The sequence below is a fragment of the Cadophora gregata genome (genome assembly GCF_030347475.1).
Source record: "Cadophora gregata isolate MNR1 chromosome Unknown scaffold_13, whole genome shotgun sequence".
Taxonomy (NCBI): domain Eukaryota; kingdom Fungi; phylum Ascomycota; class Leotiomycetes; order Helotiales; family Ploettnerulaceae; genus Cadophora; species Cadophora gregata.
In genome coordinates this window covers 1,868,107-1,893,450 of record NW_026695936.1, presented here as the reverse complement: position 1 = coordinate 1,893,450, position 25,344 = coordinate 1,868,107, and the positions used below count along the sequence as shown (strand labels likewise).

The 25,344-nt window shown below is 29.7% G+C and overlaps 3 protein-coding genes across 3 annotated transcripts; 1 reads left to right on the top strand and 2 right to left on the bottom strand.

The window, feature by feature from the left end:
* Positions 1 to 13,558: 13,558 nt before the first annotated feature.
* Positions 13,559 to 15,110, bottom strand: ONS95_004084 (uncharacterized protein). Its single transcript, XM_058497427.1, has 3 exons — positions 14,953 to 15,110; positions 14,097 to 14,902; positions 13,559 to 14,032 (listed from the first exon to the last, which is right to left on the bottom strand). The coding sequence occupies exons 2-3, from the start codon at positions 14,898 to 14,900 to the stop codon at positions 13,670 to 13,672; spliced, it is 1,167 nt and encodes a 388-aa protein (XP_058353370.1). The 5' UTR covers positions 14,901 to 14,902; positions 14,953 to 15,110; the 3' UTR covers positions 13,559 to 13,669.
* Positions 15,111 to 16,539: 1,429 nt separating this feature from the next.
* ONS95_004082 (uncharacterized protein) lies at positions 16,540 to 18,931 on the bottom strand. Its single transcript, XM_058497426.1, has 6 exons — positions 18,580 to 18,931; positions 18,034 to 18,524; positions 17,880 to 17,977; positions 17,622 to 17,823; positions 17,229 to 17,565; positions 16,540 to 17,180 (listed from the first exon to the last, which is right to left on the bottom strand). The coding sequence occupies exons 1-6, from the start codon at positions 18,878 to 18,880 to the stop codon at positions 16,642 to 16,644; spliced, it is 1,968 nt and encodes a 655-aa protein (XP_058353369.1). The 5' UTR covers positions 18,881 to 18,931; the 3' UTR covers positions 16,540 to 16,641.
* Positions 18,932 to 20,540: 1,609 nt separating this feature from the next.
* Positions 20,541 to 21,960, top strand: ONS95_004081 (uncharacterized protein; the record flags this gene model as incomplete). The annotated part of the gene is made up of 7 exons (XM_058497425.1): positions 20,541 to 20,867; positions 20,927 to 20,994; positions 21,067 to 21,213; positions 21,271 to 21,486; positions 21,540 to 21,661; positions 21,710 to 21,777; positions 21,829 to 21,960. The coding sequence occupies 7 exons, from the start codon at positions 20,541 to 20,543 to the stop codon at positions 21,958 to 21,960; spliced, it is 1,080 nt and encodes a 359-aa protein (XP_058353368.1).
* Positions 21,961 to 25,344: the final 3,384 nt, after the last annotated feature.

Below are 25,344 nucleotides of genomic sequence, written 5' to 3'. Positions count from 1 at the left end.
TATACTACTAGTCTTATATTTATATAATATTTCCTTTTCTTACTAAAATAATTAATCTTAAAATAAATAAGCTTTTTAAATTAATAAATAAAGAATTTCTTAAGTTAACTTTATTAAAAATAGGCTTAGATAGTAAAATTATTATACTTACTTTTATAGCTAGAAAAGAGAGTAACTTATTCTATAATAACTTATAGGAAATCTGTATATCTTTAAGTAAGTTAGAAATATAATAAGTAAAGTATTAGAAGTATAATATACCTTTCCTTAATAGTAATAATTAGCTATTAAGATATATTATAATATTATTATTCTATATTATAATATATATCTAGTTAATAGTATATAAAGATAATAGCTCCTTAGGCCTTAGCTATACTAAAGTATATTTATTAACTATAGTTTATAGTAGCTTAAGTATATTAAAAAGTAACCTAAGTTAGATATTATTAAAATTACCTCTTATATAAGTGAAAAGAAGTATTCTTATAAGCTTACTTATTTTCACGCTAATCTTGAAAGTAAGATTATAGTTAAAGATTAGCGCTTAGTGTAATTTATTATAGCTACTAGTTTAGTAGTTACTATAAGTCTTACTCTTATAGAAGTAGTTATAATAATATTTATAGAGCTAGATTATAATCCTTATATAATAGAGTAAAGCTATTATAAGTATTAGTAGTAAAGTAATAAGAATAAGTTAGTTAAGTTATAACTACTATATAATTAAAGGAATAAGATAAAAGAACAGATTATTAAAATTAATAGATTTCAGAAAATTATCTAGTAAGTATAAAGTTAGAAGAGGGTTATAGAGCTAAGAGTAGAGCTTAGACTAACTATTAAGATATCTCCGGATACTATTAGTATTATAAGCTCTTAATAGTATACTATAGAGATTATTTATTCTTATATATAAATTAAAACTTTATATAATTATATTATTTCTATACTTACCTCTAAATTAATATATAAAAAGTAGCTTATTAAGTTACTAATAAAAGTAGTCTAGTAAAGCTATAAGAAAAGTAGTCTAGCTAAAAGTAGCTTACTAGGTTACTAATAAAAGTAGTCTAGTAAAGCTATAAGAAAAGTAGTTTAGCTGAAAGTAGCTTACTAAGTTACTAATAAAAGTAGTCTAGTAAAGCTATAAGAAAAGTAGTTTAGCTGAAAGTAGCTTACTAAGTTACTAATAAAAGTAATCTAGTAAAGCTATAAGAAAAGTAGTCTAGCTAAAAGTAGCTTACTAAGTCGCGTATCCTAAATAACTTTATCTTTAGTTATTTTAAGGAATTTAGGTATTAATTTATTAGGATAAACAGCTTTTAACTTTATAAGAGCTTATTAATAAAGGTAGTCTGGTGAAGCTATAAGAAAAGTAGTTTAGCTAAAAGTAGCTTATTAAGTTATATATCTTAAATAACTTTATTTTCAGTTATTTTAAGGAATTTAGCTATTGATTTATTAGGATAAATAGCCTTTAACTTTATAAGAGCTTACTAATAAAAGTAGTCTAATGAAGCTATAAGAAAAGTAATCTAGCTAAAAGTAGTTTACTAAGTCGTGTATCTTAAATAACTTTATCTTTAGTTATTTCAAGGAATTTAACTATTAATTTATTAAGATAAATAGCTTTTAACTTTATAAGAGCTATACTTATATCGAGAGTTAGACTTACTAGTAGATTTTCTCTCTTAGAGTAGCTTTTAATACTATCTTATAAGATTCTAAACTTTATAACTTATTTTATTAAGCTATAGAACTTAATATAAGCTATATATACTTTAGTAGGATTATAAGATTAATTATAACTAAGTTTAACTCTAGCTAATATACTAGCTCTTATTCTATTTATTAGTAAGAGAGCTTCCTTATTAATAAGAGTATTAATTAGGCTAGACTTCCTAGACTTAGTATAACTAAGAAAACTAATAGGAATGTACGGAAGCTAACTTAAAATATTAATATTATCTATAAGGAATATTAGTTATTATTCTTAGGAAGATAAAGAAATATATTTAATAAGATTATAGTAATAACTTACTTATATACTCTAATTATAACTTATAGTCTAGGTATATATCCTTATCTCTCTTAATTAGTACTTTAAGCTACTAAAATAAAGCTTTCTTTAGCTCTACTATTTATTTCTTATACTTAACTTGAATTTCCGTATTATTATTATTAGCTTAAGGTACTAGTTAGAATATTTACTTCTACTTAATACTAGATATAAATATACTTAGTAATATAGAACTTATAAAAGTAGTAATACTTTAATATAATCTTTAGCTTCTACTTTAACCTTAGACTAATTAGCTTTAGCTTTTATATAATTAGCGTTAAGTATTAACTTATAAGTTATTTTACACTTAATAGTAGCTAATTATTTAGCTATTTATAAAGTATCTATCTTAAATATTTATACTTAAATTCTAAATAAAATATCAGTTAAATAGATTAAATCCGATAGTATATAAAGCTAGTAATAGAGTCTTAGTAGTAGATTAAGAAGTATATATTCTTTTTTAATTAAGTATATAAAGATTTATAAATATTATAATATATAAGAGATATATAAAGAAGATATATATATAGAGCTAATATATCTAGCTCTTAAGGTAAGTAATTATTATAAAATTAAATCAGAAAGTAAATTCTAATAAAAGTAGTCCGGTAAAGCTATAATAAAAGTAGTCTAGTTGAAAGTAACTTACTAAGCTACTAATAAAAGTAGTCTATATACCGTAAGAAAAGTAGTTTAGCTAAAAGTAGCTTACTAGGCTACTAATAAAGATAGTTTATATATCGTAAGAAAAGTAGTCTAGCTAAAAGTAGCTTACTAAGCTACTAATAAAAGTAGTCTATATACTATAAGAAAAGCAGTCTAGCTGAAAGCAGCTTACTAAGCTACTAATAAAAATAGTCTAGTAAGGCTATAATAAAAGTAGTCTAGCTGAAAGTAGCTTACTAGGCTACTAATAAAGGCAGTCTATTAAATCTGTAATAAAAGTAGTCTAGCCGAAAGTAGCCTACTAGGCCACTGATAAAAGCAGTCTAGTGAGGCTATAATAAAAGTAGTCTAGCCGAAAGTAGCCTACTAGGCTACTAATAAAAGTAGTCTAGTGAGGCTATAATAAAAGTAGTCTAGCTGAAAGTAGCTTATTAGGCCACTGATAAAGGCAGTCTAGTAAGGCTATAATAAAAGTAGTTTAGCTAAAAGTAGCTTACCGGGTTACTAATAAAAGCAGTCCTTACGAATAGTAGTAATACTTACTATTATATCTATAGTCTATAGTCTTATAAGATTACTTAACTTAATAAAATTATTTTATAAGATTAGTTTAGTACTTTTCTAAGCTATCTGATTCTATCTTCTATATTACTACTAGTACTATACTATTTAAGTAATTAATTTTTAAGTTAATACGAACTTAAAAAATAGTATATATTAGCTATATAAAGAGGTAGCTACCTAAAAAGCAGCTTACTAAAAAGCTATTAAGAAGAGGTAATCTAGTAGAAGAGGCAGAAGGGCAGAAAGTAGCTAAGTAAGAAGTAATCAGTTAAAGGGTCACGCTTATATAATAGCCTTATTAGGTAGAGCACCCTAAGGCTAATATAAGCTATATAGCTAGTAGTAAGGGAAGAGATATATAAAAAGGATATAATAAGAAGAACTAGAATAAGAACTAAGTAATTATTAATAGTAGCTTACTCTATTATTAGACTAATAGAACACTTATAATATATTAAATAACTTACGCTATTATCGCTATCTATATCTATTAACTAGCTTAAGTAGCTTCTTAAGGTATAAATATAAAGCAGTAGAAGTCCGGAATATATAATAGTAATAGTTAATAAGGTATATATTAATACTACTACTAGACCTATTAGAATAAGTAGAAATAATAGACTAAGATAAAGGTTATATACTAATAGATATTAAAGATAATATTAAAGCGCTTACTTATAAGACGAAACCCCGGGTTTTCAGTTATAAGCTAAGTATCCTATAGCTCCGAGTTATAGAGTTAATTATAAAGAGATTAATAGTCTTAATACTTATTCTTCTATTATAAACTAAGCTATTAAATAGTTTATTAACTAAGCTATTAAATAATATCTAGATATATAAATAGAAGCTAGGAATAATAAACCTATAAGTATTTAGAAAGACCCGGATCTGGAATTAAGTAATATAATAGAAGTAATATACTTAGAGTATTTTCTCTACGAAAATAAGAGAATTAAGGCTAGTAAACTATTAACTAATAAAGACTTAGCTAAGTTAAAGCCGGAAAATTAACTACTCTATATTTATTCTATTTCAGATAAAGATATATATAATCTATTTACTAGTACTATAAACTAAGATCTTATAATATAGTTTTATAGTACTAATATAAGTAAGGGAAAGATCTAAGAATAGTTTAATAACCCTAACTTTCGAATAGTAAACCTTACTTATAAGAGTATATTAAGATTATACTCTGATATAATATATATAATTTATTAGATTCTGTATAGTATCTCAAGAGGCGATTAATAGTATTATAAAATTATATATATAGATTCTTAAGTAGTAAGCTAGAAAAGGGAAGAGTATTAGCTTATTTACTACTTAATTAAAAACTATCTAAAGTTCTTACTAAGATACTACTCGTTCACGCCTAATATATTATAAGCTCTTATAAAGAAATCATATAAGCTATAAGAATAATAAGTCTATAATAAGATAAATATAAGAATATAGTAATAGAAGATATAAAATAAGCTTATACTAAGAGTAATATTAGTTCTAGTAATCTTAGCTACTAATAAGATACTAATAACTTAACTAAGCGAAGATAGAGTAGTCTAGCTAATATATCTTCAGATAAGTAACTATAAGAGGAAGCTTAAATAGATATAATAGGTACTAGTAACTTTACTACTAAGACTACTACTGATATCTAAAACCGTATCTTATATAATAAATAATACCTTAGCTACTAAGATTAAATTAGAGCTTTACTATTAAAGTATAAGTATTATATTAAAAGGTATATACTAAGTTCTGAATCTACTTTAGTTTTAGCTAATTAGTTTAGATATAAAAGAGTTAATAGAAGAGAGATAGTATATTTACTATACTAATAATAAGATATAATACTATTTTCTTATTCTAGGCCTAATATATATTAACTATAAAGAAATATACCTTATCTATAGAATTAAGTATAATTAATAATATACTAAGTATAAGATCGAACGCGATTATCTATAAGATATTATAGCTTAATAGCTAAGTAAGTTAAAGTCTAGTATAAAGTAATAAATAGTAACTTAAGAGCGAGATTAAATTCCCTAGACTTATCTATAATAGGTCTACCTTATTAAACTTTTCTTTTAGAGCTATAAGGTCTCGGATATATACTAAAATATTATTATTAATATATTTTATAAGCTTTAGAAAAGCGTTTTTTAGAACTTAGTTAATTTAACTTAGCTACTTATTAAGAAGATATATCCTAGAGTATAATAGATAGTATAAATACCTTCTATAGGAAAGCGTAAGTATTATTAATTACTAGAACTAATATAACTAGATCTCTATTTTAATTATATACTACGCTACTTAAGTCTGAAGTATTTTATTAAATTCATATAAGTGATATAATAGACTAGTAATAAAGAACAGGATCTAATATATATTTAGATAGCTATATTAGTACTACTGCTTATATAAAGCGCTCCTATTAAACTTACGTTTACACAAGTAGTTATTAACTTTATTATAATAGTATAATTTTATACTTATAATAAAGATATATTATATTATTTAGAGTTAGCTTTATACTATATTAATAAACTTAAAGATATCTTCTTAGTTTATTAGCTATTACTTAAGGAAGATACTAATTAGAATACTCTGAAATTTCATATACTTAGTTATTATATTAACTTTATTCAGCTATTTAAAGTACTAAACAGATTTAATACTAAATACCTCGAAGCTTCGTATAAGTTCCTACTTAAATAGTTTTATAATAGGATAAATAAGAATAATAGATACTTAGATTAGATTATAAACTATAATACTAGAGATACTAATCTAAGAGCTATAAGCTATTAGATATAGTATTATATATTTATAACTTTATTTACTAATATAAAGGTTCCTATATAAGTTACTAGAGCTACTACTACTCTATTAGCGCCTGATTTATTTAACTATCTAAGTCTAGATATTAATACTCTACTATTATATCGGAGTTTATATTATATATACTTTATAGTAAAAAGTATAATATTAGTCGTATAAGCTGCTAAAGGTATAAGATTAAGTAAGTTTATAGAAGTATTAGTATTATTTATACTCGAAGAGCGATAATAAGCTACCGGATAACTTATTATTTATAATTATATATATACTTCTTCTAAAGATATATTATAGTTATTATAATATTTATTAGTATTTCTCTCTACAATTAAGTATTAGAAGTATTTTAATTCTAATAAAAGTAATTCCGAAGTAATAAAAGAAGAGATTCTATAATATAATCCTAATTAGTAGAATAAGAGAGAAAGAGGTAATTTTTACTAAGTCTAGGTATATCTATATTCTAATCTAGTAGCTAACTCTAGATCTTAAAGAATAAATCTATAGAATAGAACTTATATTAAGTAGTTATATCTAATTATTACTATACTAGATATTAGAAGTATAAATATAGAACTATTTAAGTAATACCTAGTATACTATAGTGCTCTAATTAATATCTATCTATTTAAAAGAGAAACTATAAATCTAAAAGATTAGTACTATTCTCTTAGCTAGCCTTATATACTTTATAAGATAATTAAAGTTACTCGCGCCCTTATACTTATAGCGCGGAAACCGAAAAAGCTATAAGATTAATATTTTTTCTCTATAATTAATATCTATTAAAGTATATATATAGTTAATACTATATATATAGAAAGACTAAGGCTAAATAATATTTTTTTTATAAATAATTATATAGATTAAAACTAATTTCAGACTTACTATTAAGTTAACTAAGAGAAAGATAATAAAAAGTAAATAGATAAATTTTAAAAGCGACTTAAGTAAGAAAGTAAGTAGATTATTTATTTATAATATAATACTATAATTATATTATATACTATATTTAATTAAAGTTAATAAATAAAAGAATAGAAAGTAGCTTAGTTATAAACTAGAGTTTAGTAGATTAGATACGTGCTAAAGTAGCTTAAAATATCTAATTAGACCGGAGAAGTAGCTTATATATAAAGAGAAAGTAGTTATACTAGAATAAAAAAGTAGCTTATATATAAAGAGAAAGTAATTATACTAAGCTAAAAAGTAGCTAATATACGAAAGGAAAGTAGTTATACTAAGCTAAAAAGCAGCTTATATTCGAAGTAAAAAGTAGTCTACCTAAACTGAAAAGTAGCTTATATACGAATTAAGAAGTAGTTTAATCTTAAACTAAAGAAGAAAAGTAGTCTACTAGTAAGATAATTAATTACACTAGAATACTAAGGATTTATACTAGGCCTAAAGAGCTAGTAAGAGGCAGTTAGAGATATAATAATTAATAGATTATTATAAATATAAGATATCTAAAGATATAATAATATTAAAGGGGGTTTACTAGTAATATAAGTCCTAGGGAAGCTACGCTAATAATTATATAGAAATCTAAAGTAATACTAAAAACTATATATCCTTATAAGCTAAGGGTATTAAAGGAGATACGTTAGGTTTATATAAGCTAAATATAGTTAGTATTTATAAATATATATTAGTAGTTATAATAATACGCTAAAGTAGTTAATACCTTTAGTATCTTTTATATAATATATTCTAATAGAATCTACTATTTAATAGAGTATTTAATTAATCCTACTAGCTTTTCTATATATTTAAATATAAGATATTCTAAAAAAATAGTAAGAGAGAAAGTATATTTTCCTTTTAAGTTCTTATTTAATATAAATAAAGTACTTATAAAAAATCAAAAGATATCTTTATAATACGCTCTGAAATCCTAAGGTAGCTATAGCTTTTTATATATATTAATTACTATAAGATCCTTATTACTAATTCCTTAGACTTTATATTAACTTTTATAGTAATTAGGGATAATAATAAGAGATCTAAATCGACTTTAACTATAAAAGCTACTCTCTTTTCTATTATCTAAGTAACTAAACTCCTAGATATTTTTATAATTTAATAACTTAAGTTCAGATATAGATATAAAAAGTATTATTAAGTCTATAGATAGTAGTATACCTTTCTCTTAAGGCGCTATAAAATACTATTAAAGGAGAAGTAATCTAGTTATCTAAGGACTTATAATATATAGTAAATAGAAGATCTAGGTAGTATTAATATTAATATCCTTAATATAGATTATAAGGATATACGGGATTAAATATATATTCTAGCTTAAAGAGAATAAGCAGAAGCTAGGTTAAGTAATTATAGTATACTAGGAATTAACTTATTAGTAAGAGTATACTAATAATTTTAAACTATATAAGTTAGAAGATATTATTATATAAAAAGTAAATCTATTATCTACTAAATATAAGAAATAAAACTAATAAAAAGTAGATAAGAGACTATATTAGTAATCGTAGATTAGATTTACTTAAGTCTATTAAGTAGATAATTTAATAAGTATTTAGTAGTTATACTAAGATAAAGGATCTTAATACTTAAGTGAAATTCTAAAAGAGATTAATATAAAACTATATTATATTATTATTAGATCCTAAAAATATATTTTCTGAATCACTAAGTAAAAGCTATAGTTAATATTTAAGTAAGCTAAGTCGAATAAAGTAAATAAGTAAAGTTATAATAAAGTATTTAGCTTTACTCTACTAATAGAAGAAATACTTTACTAATATAATATATAATATAATTAAATCTTAGTTTATTTCTATTAATAGTTCTACTATAGTAGTAGTTAGTACTATAATTATATTAGCTTATTATAAATAGAGTTATAGTACTAAAGTAATACTATATACTCTTATAAATAATAGTTTATAAGTTCAGATATAAGTAATAGTTACTAAGTAATACTAATATATAATAGCTTTATTTTATTCTATTTATATAAGTTAGAGAAGGATAAATAATAAAAAGTAAAAAGTGATTCTTACTAAGCTTTATAAGAAAGTTACTAAAGTAGTTAAGGCTACTTATACTAAGATAGTAGAAAAACTTATTAAGACTCCTTTTAATACTAATCTAGATAATTTATTAAATAATCCGGATTTTATAAAAGTATATTTTTATAGAAATAAGTAGTATATATTTTTTAATATAAAGTGAATAGATTAAGGGTTTAAATATTAATAATCTTACTAATAATATAAGGGAGTAAAACATATAAGTATATATTATATTAAGAGTAGATATTAATTTATACTAAGTTATAAGTAAGATAATAACTTATATTCTTCTTTACTACTTTTATTACTTAAAATAATCTAAGATAAGAGGATAATAAGAAAGGTAAAAGACTTAAGGCTTTCTAATAAAGATTACTAAGAAAATATAATTAATCCGGACTTAGAAAGTTTACTAGAGTTTATAGATATTCCCTTTTAGAACATATTAAGAAAATAGCTTAAAGCTATAGTAGTAGTAAAAGATATTATAAGTTAAGCTTAGTCTATAAAGCGTATATTAGATATAGTAAGTATATTCTAAAGGAGATAATATAGAAGCTAATTAAAAATAGTCTTCTAAGGATCTTTTACCTTATATTAGTAAGTGAATTAATAAGTTATATACTTAATAATTATACTATTTTAACTAATATTAGGCTACTAGTAAGGGGAAAGAAGGCGATAAAGAAAAGTAAGTACTAAGCTATTTATAAGTAGATAAGATAAATTAATTAATATATATAGGATATAGTTCTAAACTCTCTTACTATTAAAGCTATAATTATTAAAGCTAAGTAAGTCGGCTCTAGTTTAGTTCTTCTAAATAAGGATCGATTTAAGATTATAGAGGAGACTAATTAGGAAACACTTATAAGCTGTATTAGTCTAGGATTAAACTAAGTCTCTACGCGACTTAGAAGAGAAATATATATTAAATACTTTTAATCTAGCTAAATAGAAGGCTAATACTAAATAAGATCTAATATAATAGAATTATTACCTTTATAATAGTTCTGATTAATTCCCGGAGGATCGAGAATAATAAGAAAGCTATAGTTAATTTAGTTCAGGTATAGTAAGTAGTTACCTTATAATATATTATAATACTAATAGACTAATAAGAATATAGCTCTAGAGTTAATTATATCCTAGAGAATAACTATAGGACACGGATTACTTAATAGGTAATCTATTTTTTAAGAGCTACTTTTACATAGGAAAGATAATTACTTAGTTAATTAACTACTTTTTATAAAGCTTAGACTACTCTAGATACTTAGCTATAAACTGCTTTATAAGTTAGTTACTTTAAGGAAAGCCTTAACTACTTTTTATAAATTCTAGATTACTCTAGATACTTATCTATAAACTACCTTATAAGTCAGTTACTTTATAAGAAGCTTTAATTACTTTTTATAAATCTTAGATTACTTTAGATACTTATCTATAGATTACCTTATAAGTAAGCTACTTTAAAGAGAACTTTAACTACTTTTCATAAATCTTAGACTACTTTAAATACTTAGCTATAAGCTACCTTATAAGTTAGCTACTTTAGGGAAAACCTTAACTACTTTAAGTGCTTAGCTATAAGCTATATTATAAGTTAACTGCTTTTTAGTATTCTTTAACTACTTTATAACTTATAATTTTATTACTTAAGAGTATTACTAAGCTTATATTAAGTTTTTAGAGCCTTCTACTTTATTAGTTTATTAATTCGGAAGTAAGATAGCTTATAAAGTAATATAAAATATTTATTATATTATAAGTATATAAGATTAAAAGAGAAAGCGACTTAATACTTAAGGAGATTATAAGCTAAGCGAAAAGCTAGTAAAAACTATATAATTTAGAGCTTATTAAAGCTTATAAGTAAGGTATCTTTAAGTAATAGCCTGACTATTACTATAGGTTAATAGTATTAGGTATAAAGTAGAGAACTAAGGGAAGAGAAGTATAAAAGGGAGGTCTAGAATAAAGCTAAATAATTATATAACTATACTAGTAATATTAACTTATAGGTAATAATTAGTATATATATAATAAGTAGTATAAATCGCGCTAAGGTACTAGATAGCACTAAAAGAGCTTATAGCACTTTAAGCTATCTTTTTAGTATAAGTATAATAAATATTATATATTATAGAAGCTATTATAATAATAGTAGTATCTAGAATAATATATATATTAATAGCTTTAAGAGAGGAGAGCGTATATCTAATATAGAATAAAGAAGTAGTATATTAATAAAGAAAGTAGTTAATAGTAGTAAGAAAAGCTATAGAGTATAAAAAAGCTAAGGATAATAGAAGTAAGTGAAGAGTTAAGACTATTCTAGTTATTTAAGGAGATAGTATAATTAGAAGTACTAGAGTCGCTAATATAGCCTTTAGTATATATTTAAATTAGTATAGTATAAAACTATCTCTAAATTTTTTAATATATAACTTTAGCTAAAATAGCAGAAATAGCGCTGAGAGCGGACTACTAGCTACTACCCGGAGCTAGAACTTTTTACTAATGGAGGCTTTAGGTAAAAACATAGCCTTAACTACTTTAATACCTTTATAAGTATTATACGCTATTCTACCTTATAAGTACTATTTACTATTATAGCTAAAAGAGACCTAAAGATTAAGTATATTAATATTAATACTACCTTCTTAAATATATATTTAAAAGAAGATATATATATATATAATAATTCTAAATAATAAGACGCTAGAGATATAAAATAAACTTCACTTAGAGCTAAATAGAAGGAAAGATATATATCTAAAGCTTTTATATTCTCTTTATAGCTTAAAATAAATACTTAAAGAATAGTAGCTCTTTATTAAAGATAATATAAAAAAGCTAAGTTTAAAAATATTAGAAGCTAACCTTAATCTCTTTATCTTTAAGAATATAATATATATATTAGTCTTTATTAATAATATATTAATTATAAGTAACTCTACTAACTATGAATATCTTAAAAAATAGCTCTTAAAGACTTAAAAAGATAAAGACCTTAAAGCTATTAATATATTTATAAGCTTATAAGTTAAGAAGGATAAGAAGAATAAGATTCTACGGATTTATTAAATAGCTTATATATAAAAGCTATTAGAAAAGTTTAGAATAGCTATAACTAGAAGTAATACCTTACTTATAATTACTAGAATAATACTAAGAGAGTTAACTAAAGATAAAGGTATTATATTAGCTTCCTTTAAAGAGATCTTACTATTTTATTAGATTATTAGCTCTTTAATATACCTCTTAAACCTTATACGACTTAATATTACTTATATAATAAGCTAACTAGTATAGTATATATTAAATCCCTTTAAATCTCACCTCTAAGATATAAAACCTCTCTTCTAATATCTATAGTATATAGAAAATAATAGAATAATATTTAGAATAGGAATAAAATATAAGAAGAAGCTAGATAATAATATATTTAATATTTAGACTAATATTATATAAGGAATAGAATATAATAGGAAATTATTCTAAGGATAAATAGTAAAGTTCTATAAGAGTTTAATCTCTTAAGCTACTATTAAGTAAAGGTCTATAGCTCTCTTTAGCTTAGATTCTAAGATAATAACTACTAGTAATAGCTTTAAAAAAGTAGCTTAGTTACTTAAGCTATAAAAAGACCTTAATATAAAGCTATCTTAAATTCTTATACTATATCTTAATAATACTAGAGTTAAATCTCTTTTAAAGAAACAGAAATTCTATCTAAAGGCGAAGTATATTAATATCTACTAGTTCTATATTTAAGATAATATAGTTTCTTATAATAAATTAGTAATAAAGTATATTCTAGGAAATAATAATATAGTAAATACTATTATAAAGGCTCTACCTTTAGAATTATTTAAATAATATAAGATATTTATAAGATTACTTAGAAAGAATAAGGTAGCTATAATAGAAGAGAAGAATAAGAATAGTTAAAGTAAGGAATTATTAATAAAAAAGCGATTTAAGTATACTCTTATATTATTTTATATACCTTAATACTATAAAGTTACTAAACTCTTAGGAAAATAAGAAATATAAGTACTATATATACGCTAGTATATTATAAGAGTTAATAAGGTATAATTAAAGCTTCTGATATACTATAAGTTATTAATAATACTTCAGCTTTACTTTAGTATTACTTTAGGAATATTTAGTACTATACTACTTAGGAAAGCTTTATTTACTATAGATATAAAGAATAAGAGAGCTATTAGAAATATAGGGATTATAAGCGTAGACTTAGTACTATAGGCCGTACTACTAAGTACGCTACCTCTTTATATAAAAGATTCTCTCTCTCTATAATAGCTCCTTATATAACTGCAATTTTAACAGGTTTAGCTTTGCTTTAAATTAGATTAATTTTAGACCTATCACTAAACCTTCAATAATAAGAGAGCAAACCGAACTATGAACCATTTAATGGAATAGCATTAGATTTCTAAGCTCGAAATCCTCAAGTAACATGATCTCTCACATCAGCCGAAACTATACCCGCTTCGACTGCATGCAACATTGCTGGATACACTTGCTTAGCATAGTTGCTTCTCCTGTCCATCACATACCTCCACTTTATATCTTCACAGTCAGGTGTTGGTGGTTCAATATGAGGACTCGAGGCATGGATGAGATATGCCATGGAGTAATCTATCTCCCAGTCCTCCCGTGCTTGATGCTGTGTCTGATTCCAAGCCTCTATAGCAGACAACTTATCATCTGTCTGACCAATGGGTGCTTGTGTCTGGATCCCATGATTTAAAACCTCCTGAGAAGCTCTGAAATGGTTACGGAAGAGCGCTGAGTGGTAATCGGGGTGCCACTGGGAGATCTTAGTATATGCAATCTGGACTTCAGAAGCATAAAAATGCTCGGACATAATTTACCCCATCTGGATTGAAAGCCTTACGCTCCAGGATCAGAACCTCTCCTTCTACCCGGGCTAGCGCCTGCGCTAAGGAAGTGAGCAGATTTACACTGTGCGTGATCCAATCGCCGTCAAAAACGGCATGCTGCTCTTGGTCGAATATATCCATCAACTGGCTTCCTTTCTTGGACAGCATGACTCCGTTATTCACTTTCTCGTTGAGTTCGTGTCCGAAGACGTTGTTGAAGCCACTCTCTCTCAGGGCCTTGAAATCTCGGATTGGTATCGCATCAAAGTCAAGATAGACACCTCCGTACTCTTTTAGAATACTGGGACGGGCGAAGTCGGAGATATGCTCTAGTGCATCTAACTTTACACCTCTGTTGGTATGAGTCGGGAACTCCATCTGTCGTACTGTCAAAAACGGTAGCTGAAGCATCTTCTTCGTCCAGTAACTTCCACTATCTTTTGCTCGTGATACGACGCCAGGATCTGCGTTCGTGTGAATAAAGACCGTGTCTGCTTTCAGATATAGGCCAGCTGAGTAGACGCTGACGAAGTGTTTGAATTGAAAACTGAGATTACTGTCGGGTTTAAGTATCCAAACATAGTGAACGATATTTGGTATTGCGGTCTCCGAACTTTCCATGGAACTGGCTAGCCGTACCAGCCAATCGTCGGGGCTTATGGTGTCGGCGGCTGAAATCCTACCTCCAAGTGGGAGGGGAAGTGATAAACCCCGCCATATGGATATCCAAATGAAAACTGCAATAAATAGCCATAAGATGCGAAGGTTGAATCTGTGCTTTGTGGTTATAGACATTTCTGACGAAGTAAGCGACGAATATGAATTTAGGGTGGGACGTGTGACGAACCTCTGGCATGCCTTTGAATCTCTTTGAAATGTATTTTTGAAGAGCGAAAAACAAGAAAGGATTTCCTGAGTAATTAAATGTTCGGGCATATTTTGGTGTTGAAAAGAGTTCCGCTGTCAAATGTAGCGTTCTCTTCCCGAATAAGATATAGGTCATCAGTTCAAGGTCTGTGTGAGAGCTCATACACCTCCTACATGCATGATCCACAGATTGCCGAGGCAAAATTCTTGCTATGGGCTATCGAAAGTTCGTAAGGGTCAAAGATCCTTGTGCTATAGGGGTACAGTACCGTACAGATTCAAATTGGAGAATTAGCTTTTGTTCGCAACTGATTTCTCGCGGAGCCCCTTGCATCAAGGTAAGGAGTCAACTCCTACTTGTTTCTAATTCAACTTTATGATTACATGGATCGTACTCTCACTCGTACCTGCATGGCCCACAAAATATGAGGCAGTAGTCGTAGTTTCGGCTATCGTAACTTCGTAGTGGTTAAAATCCCTGTAGGACAGAGTTGCTGCATTGATAAATTTAGCTTTTTTTCAAAACTGGTTACTTGCGGTGTCCCTTGCACCGAAGTAAGGATTTGACTTCTGCTTGTTTCCCTAGTTCAACTCTATCGCTGCACGGATCTTCCTCTTAGGTGCCGCTCTAGCCGCTGTCAAGTTTGCACTTCACTGCTAGTACTACTATCCCTCCCCTTGTCCAAATGTCATTTATAGGTCAACACCTTGGATTCGTCTTGTGAGTGGCTAAAGTGCCCTGACAACCTCATTGCAATATCTAGTATTTGATATCTTATATGGTAGAGGCGGGAGTAAGTGTAGAAAGGACTCAAGTCTATACAGAAGGTTTCGAGGCTTGAAAGGACAATATTTAGCGGCTAAAACCACTCAGTTTACTATCTACTTGTATGCATACCCACAAATGACATTTGGACAAGGGGGAGGAGGATGTAACTTTGATACTGTAGTACGAGTAAGTTTTGAGTCGAGAAATTTAAGGTTTGTGTTTCACAGTGACTTTGGGGGGGCACGGTTGTGGATGCGGTATATGAGACGAGTCTTGTCTCCCAAGACTTGAGTCCTAACGATTCCCACCCAGATTCTACATTTACGATCGACACTTCGAACACAGAGAATAATGATCACCTGGAGGTCTGTGTGCACCACTTCCGCAGATGCCGAGCATTACCGATTTCATAAAAGCTTTCGGGATGTGTAGTTGTATTACCGATTCTGCGCTTATTTCCTTTCGTGTAAATTCTAAAAGAGACAAACATACGTATTTGTCTTATTGATGATTCCTTCGGCGTGCCCTTTGTATAGCATTTGTACAATACTAGGAAGCATTTCTGCTACTACGCACAACCATCAAGGTATAGAAAATAACTGCGTTCAGGACGCATGCCTCGAATTCATGGCCTCAAAATCTACCTTGGTCTCATAATTATGATAAGTAAATATTATATCCGAGTCCCAAATTGTTCACGTCTGGTGGAGACGGGCTTTGGTACTTGTATGAGCAATGAGAATAGCAGCTTTTTCAAGGCAATTGTACAGTGAAAAATATTATACTTTTGAACATTTTCGACTTTCAAGCGCCGTATCTGAATATCTCTCGAAGAAGAGCCAAACAAATATGTAATGCAGATGTGCTTAAGCTAAAACAGAAACACTCCTTTGGGCAGCTTCACCACATTGATGTGCCATACAGGAGACCAGCACAGTAGATTGCTGCAACAATGTAGAGGTTCTGAAATCCGATGATCTCAAACTCCCATCGTACACGGCGTGCCTCTTTGATGGGATACGCCACGTTTGTCTGTGGATCTCTCTCCAAGAGATCCTCTCGCTCAGGGACCGTCGGTGGAAAAATCGCGTATCTGAGAGGAGTGAGACAAGCAAAAGCCGAAAAGAACCACGGGAGAGGTATCCAGCCCAAATGTGTCAGCAGATAGACATTCCGTCCGACGGGGTCCTCGCGGTAATTGGTAACAGCCCTCGAGACGATGAACCCAACAGCAACCAAGCAAAAGAGGCTGTAGAGGCAGTGGAAGATAGCCCCATGGGTTAATAGGATTAATCTAAGACGGTGGTACAGAGGAGACCTCCTAGCTTTGCTCCTCTCGTTCAGTTCGTTTGGAATGGTCCCCGTTGGAATGAACGTAAAAAGTTTGCCTCCAAGCCAGTTTGGCAGGATATAGGTCCGCATTTGCGTCACGGTGTGATCTACCAGCTGTCAGCAAAATCCATACATGGCGTGCTGAGCAAATTTACATGGTGCCATCCAGATGTCATTACAGTTCTCCATTAGAGAAGCCTTAAACCCCGTCAAAGCTGCGATATGGCATTTGAAGAAAAATGCGCAAAGAAATGCTAGAGCGGAGGTCTGGGTCAGATGCTTCAAGTCTGCTGGAGTATCATAGATAATCAAAGGAATGTCGGCTAACATGAACAGAGGAGAGGTGAAGAGACCAAGCGTGACCAAGGGGCTTGTGAGAGCCTTGAATGGATAGAAAAACCAATAGAGCCGTTGGTTCCAAGTCATTCCCTTTACCTGTTTGCCGAATAGTCCAAACTTCATCGCGAGTCCGATCTGCAGCCCGCCAAGTTTCTGCGCTGCGCATGAGTATTGAGTTCCTCAAATGATAAAGGTTCTTGAGAGCTTACCCATTGTCGATGTTGCTTCAAATGACCCTTGTATCCATCAGGGACAAGTCCAAACTGCAACGACTCTGAGAGAAAAGCAGCCTTATATCCAAGATTCAGAATACCACTAGAGCAATGAACGTCCTCGGCGATGTCCTTCATCGGAAAGCCGCCCAAGTTGTCTAAAGCATCCCGTCTGCAGACCCAACCTGAGCCTGTGTTCCTGTACAACAAATCAGTCATTCTGAACTAAAGAATCTAGCTCGTTTGAAATCATACCAGGCGTTATTGACTCGATCTCTGAAGCACTCTTCGAACTTGTTCACAACTGTTTGCGATTGTAACAGAGGGTCATTAGTTGCATTATTGTAGTAAGTCTTTCGAGGAGTAAGCATATGTATCTCAACACAACCGTGAAGAGAGGAGCACTGACAGCAGCAGGACATGTAAATCCCAGATTAGGATCCTCAAGAAGGTGTGGCATCGATGCGCGCAGGAATTGTCTCTCGGCGATCATGTCGGCATCAAAGCCTGCTACGTAGGGAGAAGATCCCCCGGAAAGTTTAGAGAGAACTCTCAGGGCATGATTGAGATTAGCGGCCTTGTGACGGTCATCCTTTCCTTTTACACGAGAAGTGTAGAACAATTTTTGCGGAGAGGTCTTCTCCGAAATGTCCTCAACCGCCTGCTTGAGTTCGGAGCAGGCCCCATCGTCGGCAACAAGGACTCTGAATTTCGATGATGGATAATCGATATTCATGGCCGCCCGAATAGTGTCGAGACAGGTGTCCACGTCCTCATTACAAGTCGTGATAATGATGTCCACCATGGGAGCCACCGATCCGGTCAAGCGTAGATATGGTCTTTTTCTGTTGGGAGTGAGGATGGCGATAGAGTCAAGAAGTGCCTTAACCGCAACCGATACTAGTAAAAAGTAAGCAACAATGCCTATCGAAGTACAACTTTGAAGACTTCTCACAAGCAACTAGGAGGTCTATCATAGCAAAGAAGAGACGGGCATTCATGTTCTGTCCCCGCGATCTAAATATCAACAGTTGCCCCACGTAGAGTTTCCAATAGGCGAACGAGGATACGATAGCTGCAGAAGCTGTAATTGGAAGCAGTTTCATGATGTTTCTTGCTCGATCCGTCGCGTACATCTCGTCCTCAGTGTTTTCCATCACTTCAACGAATTGGTATATTTCGCCTGCTGGTCCGCGAACACGATTTCGAGTTTGGAGTGGAGTTCCATAGTCGGTTTTCTCTTTCATAACTGACATGGTGATGGGTTGTAATTAGAATATAGAGCCTGCTAGGGAGTTATAAAGAAATATTTGGCAGTAGATTATTTTGCTGATCCTGTGATCGCGAAAAGAAGAAGATTCAGAGCTTCCAGAGCTTCTTTGTGGAAAGAGCCGTTGTATTAAAGCACAGCACAAAGAAAAGGGTGTAAAGAGGAACTAGCGGCGGATGAGCTATAAGTACTATCTTGAGACGAGGAAATTAATGCTTAAGTAGGGGGACAGGAAGGGAGGAGGGGCAAATGATGACGACGATAACCTTGTTACTCTAGGGTATAGTCTACCCGCTGAACCAACAGAGTGCTATTTATATCCAATTTCTCAAAGGAAATATTGGACCAAAACTGTACGGAACTACAGCTGATTGCCGAATCCGAAGCCTTATTTTGCAGATTCCGGGATTCCGGAATCGTTGACGAATTTGGCAATCTGTTCTAGAGGAGGCTACGGTTTAGAATCAAGATGAATGATTCGCCGGAAGAGAAGGGACTTGGTCGGACGAGGAAAAGGCATCAAAGAACCAATCAGGGTGACAAATGACCATCAATCAGTCTCCGAGGACTATGTTTTAAGTTTAAGGTTCATCTCAACTATGTTTTGTATCAGAACGAACTGCTTTGAGACGACAGTATTCTTGACTAGAAGTCTCCGAGGACGATGTTTTAAGTTTAAGGTTCATCTCAACTATGTTTTGTATCAGAACGAACTGCTTTGAGACGACAGTATTCTTGACTAGATGGAAATCTTCGGTTCCTCGAGATATACTCTGTAGCTTGGCTTTATGGCTCGAGGTCCGAGAGCCATGTTCAGTTTCCTCTTCAACAAAAAAGGCTCCAGTTGCAAGGCTGGATAGCATGATGAGGTAAAAAAAAGTTTGAAAGAGGGAAGTTCTCCGGAAGGGCTCTATCAGAGGTCTTAGCTCAACTACTACGCTGCTTTGTGGCCATGCAGCCTTATCAATCGCGTTGCTCAGACGCAAAGCCTGACCTTTGAGGTGAGTAAGTGCACTATCTTTTGACTTTTGACATGGGAAATCTGCTTTTTTCAATGTAAGAAATCTACCAGGTAGTTTCACATTCCGAAGTCTGAAACATACCCAGCTAGGTATTCATCATCGCATTCGCTGAAACTACAGGACCTTGTTTACGGGGGTTACCTGATGGCTCACCGCTTTGGTTCAGTGCAACTAAATCCCATGGTCTGCGTAGGCGGGATGTCGTACTTTTTTTTTACCTTACGGCCAAAATCAAAGATATGATCGCCTTGACTGTAAAGGTCTACTGGTTGCAAATATGCTGTGGATATTGTTTCATCTTCTGCTCATCTTTTAGCTGCGAGAGCGATATTGAAAGTCACCCTTGTCGTTCAGAAGATCGCAACGAAACACAAGAAGGTTCCGGGATACTCCTGTTTATTTCATTACTCGTACCCCTCGTTTGAAGGCGTTTAAGTGATTTTAGTCTCGAACGTGCTGACAGACTTTGCTCTACCGGCTTTATGAGTTCTCTCTATCAGCAGGAGACGGCTTCAGCAAATGATTCTGAGGGAACATTTAATATCAAGTCAAAAGAAACCAACTACAAGCATTCACTCTCCCGAATCTAGCAATATCTCAAAAGCGCCCACTCATCTGACTATCATGAGCAAACAAATCTTTCAGATTGGCGGCGGCATCGCCCGAAGATCACAGTTTTCTATCGGCTATGCCGCTATTATTTGCATCGTCGTTCTCTATGTTTACAGTACATCAAATCCCAGAAAGATCTTTATAGCTCCAAAACCCCATCCAGGTTATGTAGAACCGACAAACTCAACACTTAATTTCCAGAAGATATTCGCGATCAGTCTACCGTCAAGAACGGATCGGCAAGATGCTTTGACTTTAATGTCTGCGCTATCAGGAATCAACATTGAAGTGGTGCCTGGAATCCGAGGGGAAGATGTACGAGAGAAAACGATCCCAAAAGTGAGATTCGAAGGTGTCTTCCAATGACAGTTCTCATAGCTGACATTTGTAATTTTAAGGATCCTAAATCAGTTATGAAACCCGGATTCGCTGGAAGCTGGCGAGCTCATTTGAATACCATCAAAAGGTAGCTAGTTAAGTTCAACACGAGTCTTTTATTCCGCTTGTTCTGACTGACTCTTGCTGACAATTATGCCAGAGTCGTAGATGAAGGTATATCTACCGCTCTCATCATTGAGGATGATGTGGACTGGGACATTAGAGTGCGCGAGCAGATGCAACGGGTCCTTGAAGCGTACTTAAAGGACCAAAAGTCAGGGTCCTCAACACTTCCTCCAGACTGGGAGTAAGTCAAGCAATCCAAGATTATGTAATATCTTGCATGAATACTGATATAATAAAGCTTATTATGGCTAGGAAACATTGGAGAAAGATTCCCAGCAGACGATAACCGAAAGATCCAGATCAACGACCCAACAGTACCCCCACGCGCAGATCTCAGCCCAGGCTTTGATGCCGTTAAAGAGCTTCCAGAGCGTTCTCGCTTCTTGCATCCGACTGACTTTCCAGCTTGTACGTACGCATATGCTGTGAGTTATGCAGGCGCGCAGAAAATTCTGTACGTAAACTTTGCTTTGCTCTGTTGTTGTAAAATGCTCACACTGTGCCAAGGTACCATGCGAGTCTAGGCAAAGTCGTGGCGAATTTCGACTCAGACCTTGCAAATAACTGCTGGCTTTATATGAACTGCTTGAGTTTGACACCTCCATTATTTCATTTCGATAGGAGTATTGGTAATTAGCTTTTGTCGGTATCCCGAGCATTACTCACGACAAAAATAGGACTTCAACGAGACTCAGACACTGATGCAGCAGCTGAGAAACACAACCGTGAGCCAGGTATTTTTACCGTGAGCCAGTCTTTCATTGAATTGCGCTACGCGTGCTAACTAGTATTATAGAATGTTGATATTTCTGTAAGGACAGTAATGAAAGAGAAGTTTGGGGCAAAACAACGAGAGAATAGATCTTGGAGGTTTCCTAATGAGTTCAGTAGTTATTTTATTCATGCAATGGATTTACCAGGTCAATAAGAGTTATATTATAAAAAAAATCTATATAGTTTATTAAATATATTATTATTATTTACTTCTTATATAGTTAATTATTAAAAAGATAACTGAAGTAGTTTTAGTTTTTTAAAGTAAGTTTAATAAAGGTCTTAAAGCTTATATAAGTAAGCTATAAATTTTTTAATAAAATAGAACTTTAAGTTAAAGTTGAATCCTTTTTAATTAACTTAATATTTTAATATTTTATTTTGTTTGAGATATATACTTAAGATATTTTAAACTTTTTACTTTTATTTTATATTTATATAAATAAGTTCTTATTCTTATAATACTTATTTAAAAAGTAGATTATAATTATATTATTAGAGCTTATTATTAAAAAGATAAAGTAGACTTCTATAAAAGTAAGGAGTCCTAAGTAAAATAAATAGCTTTTCTTTTTAAGGACTTTAAATAAGCTTATTTATTAAATATTTAACTTCTTTTTTAAATAATATATCTTTTAATTTCTTATAATAACTTAAATAAATTACTTACTTTCTAGTTAACTCTTTAATATAACTTATTTATATCTTATTACTTCTTTCTTAACGATTTAAAGGTATCTCTACAGTTTAAATAGCTCAGTTTATTATTCCTAATTAAGATAGTATAACTTAAGCTAAATAAGATTTTTTTAACTTTTTATATATTACTTTTTTTATCTCTTTTACTTTCTTTTTTCCTTAGTTATAGATTTTAAGAGAATCTTAATTACTTTTACTTAATATTATTAATATAAAAGACTAATATTATTATGTAATATTAGCTTTTTATAAGATAAGTATTATATTATTTATAACTTTTTATATATTATTTAAGAAGATAGTAACTATTTAAACCTTTTAAACTCTTTTAAGATCTCTTATTATAAAGAGAGATTTATATAAAAAGTCTTATATTAACTTTTATTAATAAATAGTACTTTTTGAAACTAATAACTTAAAAAAAAGAGTAGTAATTACTTTTTCTTTCTTTTTTATTATAATAACTTAATTAACTTATAACTCTTTTTTTAGTTTATTCTTTATAAAGAAAATAATACTTATAACTTTTAGAAATACTAAGTAATCTTTAACTAATAATATTAATATATCTTTAACTTTTTTAAATATTACTAATATTAGCTGTTTTACGTTATAAGTAATATAAATATATGATAATTAAATAAAAGAACTTAATAAAAAAAGTAAAACCTATAAGATAAAAGAACTAAAGCTTAGTAAATAAAGTATTTTATTAATTACTTTTAAATATTAAGTTTATATCTTTTAGATCTAATACTCTTATTATATTAGTTAAAAGACCTAGCTCTAGGTAGCCGCCGGCTAACCGCTATAAGCGCTATTTTCGCGTTTTTTAGTCTAAGTTATATATTTAAAAAATAAGAGTCTAAAGCGGTATATACTAATTTAAATTAATAACGTAGGCGCCTAGAGCGACTAAGATATTATAAGTGCTTATAAGCCTAATTAGGACTAGCGTATAAAATAAAAGTAGGTCTGATTTTTTATATTATATAAGGTATATTAGTAAGCTTAAAAGACTTAGTAATACTAAAGATATTAAGAATACTAATAATATTAGTAAGGGTATACTTTATAAAGAGGTATTATTAGGCTTATATCACCCGATTAGGTAAGGCGGCGGCTCACTCCTACATAGAATTTACCTGAATCGAATTATAAATACGCTAGTAAATTTTTAGTATAGATATTTATAGCGTTAGAGACTTAGTGAGACTAGTTTTAAGGACGTACGCGAAAAGTATATATCTTTTTAGATTTTTAATCAAAATCCACGCTAGTCTAACTATTTTTAGTTAGTATAAAATCTAAAAATAAAATAAAAATTTTATTTTTATTTCTAATTAATAATATTATATCTTTTCTAATTAGGCCCGGCTTATATAATAAGTAATAGCTCCTAGGGATCCTAAGGTAGCCTCTTAATATTTAAGGCCGCTATATAGCGGCCCCTTATATTTTAAGGCCGCCTTAGGCGGAAAAAGCGACTATTTAGCGGAAATAGTGAAAATAGTAGGTAGTCTATATACTTAGCGTTAGAATTTTTTACTAATAAAAGCAGAATTACTTATTATTCTATTAAAGAAGAAAAGAGGTATTATAGATTAAAACTCTAATTTAAAAGAATAACTCTTAAAGGAAGAATATTAATAAATATTATCGTAATCTTTTAATTAATTATTAAAGTAATTTAGAAAATATAATTAGCTTATAAAATCCGATATAATATAATAGTAGCGTTTAAGTTATAGTATAAAATTAAAACTAATAATTAAGGAATATTATTATATTTTAAGATTAACTTAAAAGACTTTAACTTCCTTATATTCTTAAATCGAACTTTTATATCTTTTTATTCTATAGATAAATAGATATTTTTAAAGCTATGTTTTATTAGTATAAAAATCTTATATTTATATATGTCTTTTAATTATCTTTTTAATTAATAAACTTAATCTTATAAGTATATTTAATAAATTCTCTTCTTAAGAGATTATATTTATTATACTACTTATATTAAGTATTCTCTTTCTTCTCTCTTAGAGGATTTTCTCTATTTATAATATAAAAAACCTAATTCGCCTTTAGTAAGTTAATAAGTTACTTATATTTTACGCTCTAATTATTACTATCCTTATTATTAAATTATATTATTTAGTTTACTTTATATTCTTTATTTTTATTAGTAAAAAATTCTGACGCCAGGTACACGTGCTACCTGCTATTTTCGCTGTTTTCGCCGAATAGTCGCTTTTTACGCTTAAGGCGCCTTAAAATATAAGAGGCTATTATACGTTAGCCTTAAATAATAAAAAGCTGCCTTATACGCTTTAGGCGCCCTTTATAAGATCTACTTTTATATATAAGCTAGACCTAATTAAGAAAGATATAATATTTTTAATTAGAATTAAAAATTAAAAGTTAAGTTTATTTTTAGATTTTAAACTAACTAAAAATAATTAGACTAGTGTAGATTTTAACTAAGAATTTAAAAAGACCTGTACTTTCTATATATATCTTTAAAACTAGTCTCGCTAAGCCTTTAATACTATAAATATCTACGCTAAAAAATCATTAATAAGCTTATAATTCGATTCGGGTAAATTCTATATAGGAGTAAGTCGCCGCCTTGCCTAATCGGGCGATATAAGCCTAATAATACCCCTTATAAGGTATACTCTTATTAGTATCCTTAGTATCCTTAGTATCCTTAGTATTCTTAGTATTATTAAAGCTTTTAGTAAGCTTACTAATATATCTTATATAATATAAAAAATCAGGCCCACTTTTATTTTATACGCTAGTCCTAATTAGGCTTATAAGCACCTATAGCGTCGAA

What these genes read in the sequence shown, in the direction of transcription:
- ONS95_004084 (XM_058497427.1), bottom strand. Translation starts at nt 14,900, where the DNA reads ATGTCTATAACCACAAAGCACAGATTCAACCTTCGCATCTTATGGCTA. An exon ending in AGGCTTTCAATCCAGATGGG is followed by an intron (nt 14,033 to 14,096) that starts GTAAATTATGTC and finishes AAGATCTCCCAG; the next exon opens with TGGCACCCCGATTACCACTC.
- ONS95_004082 (XM_058497426.1), bottom strand. Translation starts at nt 18,880, where the DNA reads ATGTCAGTTATGAAAGAGAAAACCGACTATGGAACTCCACTCCAAACT. An exon ending in GATAGACCTCCTAGTTGCTT is followed by an intron (nt 18,525 to 18,579) that starts GTGAGAAGTCTT and finishes ACTTTTTACTAG; the next exon opens with TATCGGTTGCGGTTAAGGCA. An exon ending in GATTTACATGTCCTGCTGCT is followed by an intron (nt 17,978 to 18,033) that starts GTCAGTGCTCCT and finishes ACTCCTCGAAAG; the next exon opens with ACTTACTACAATAATGCAAC.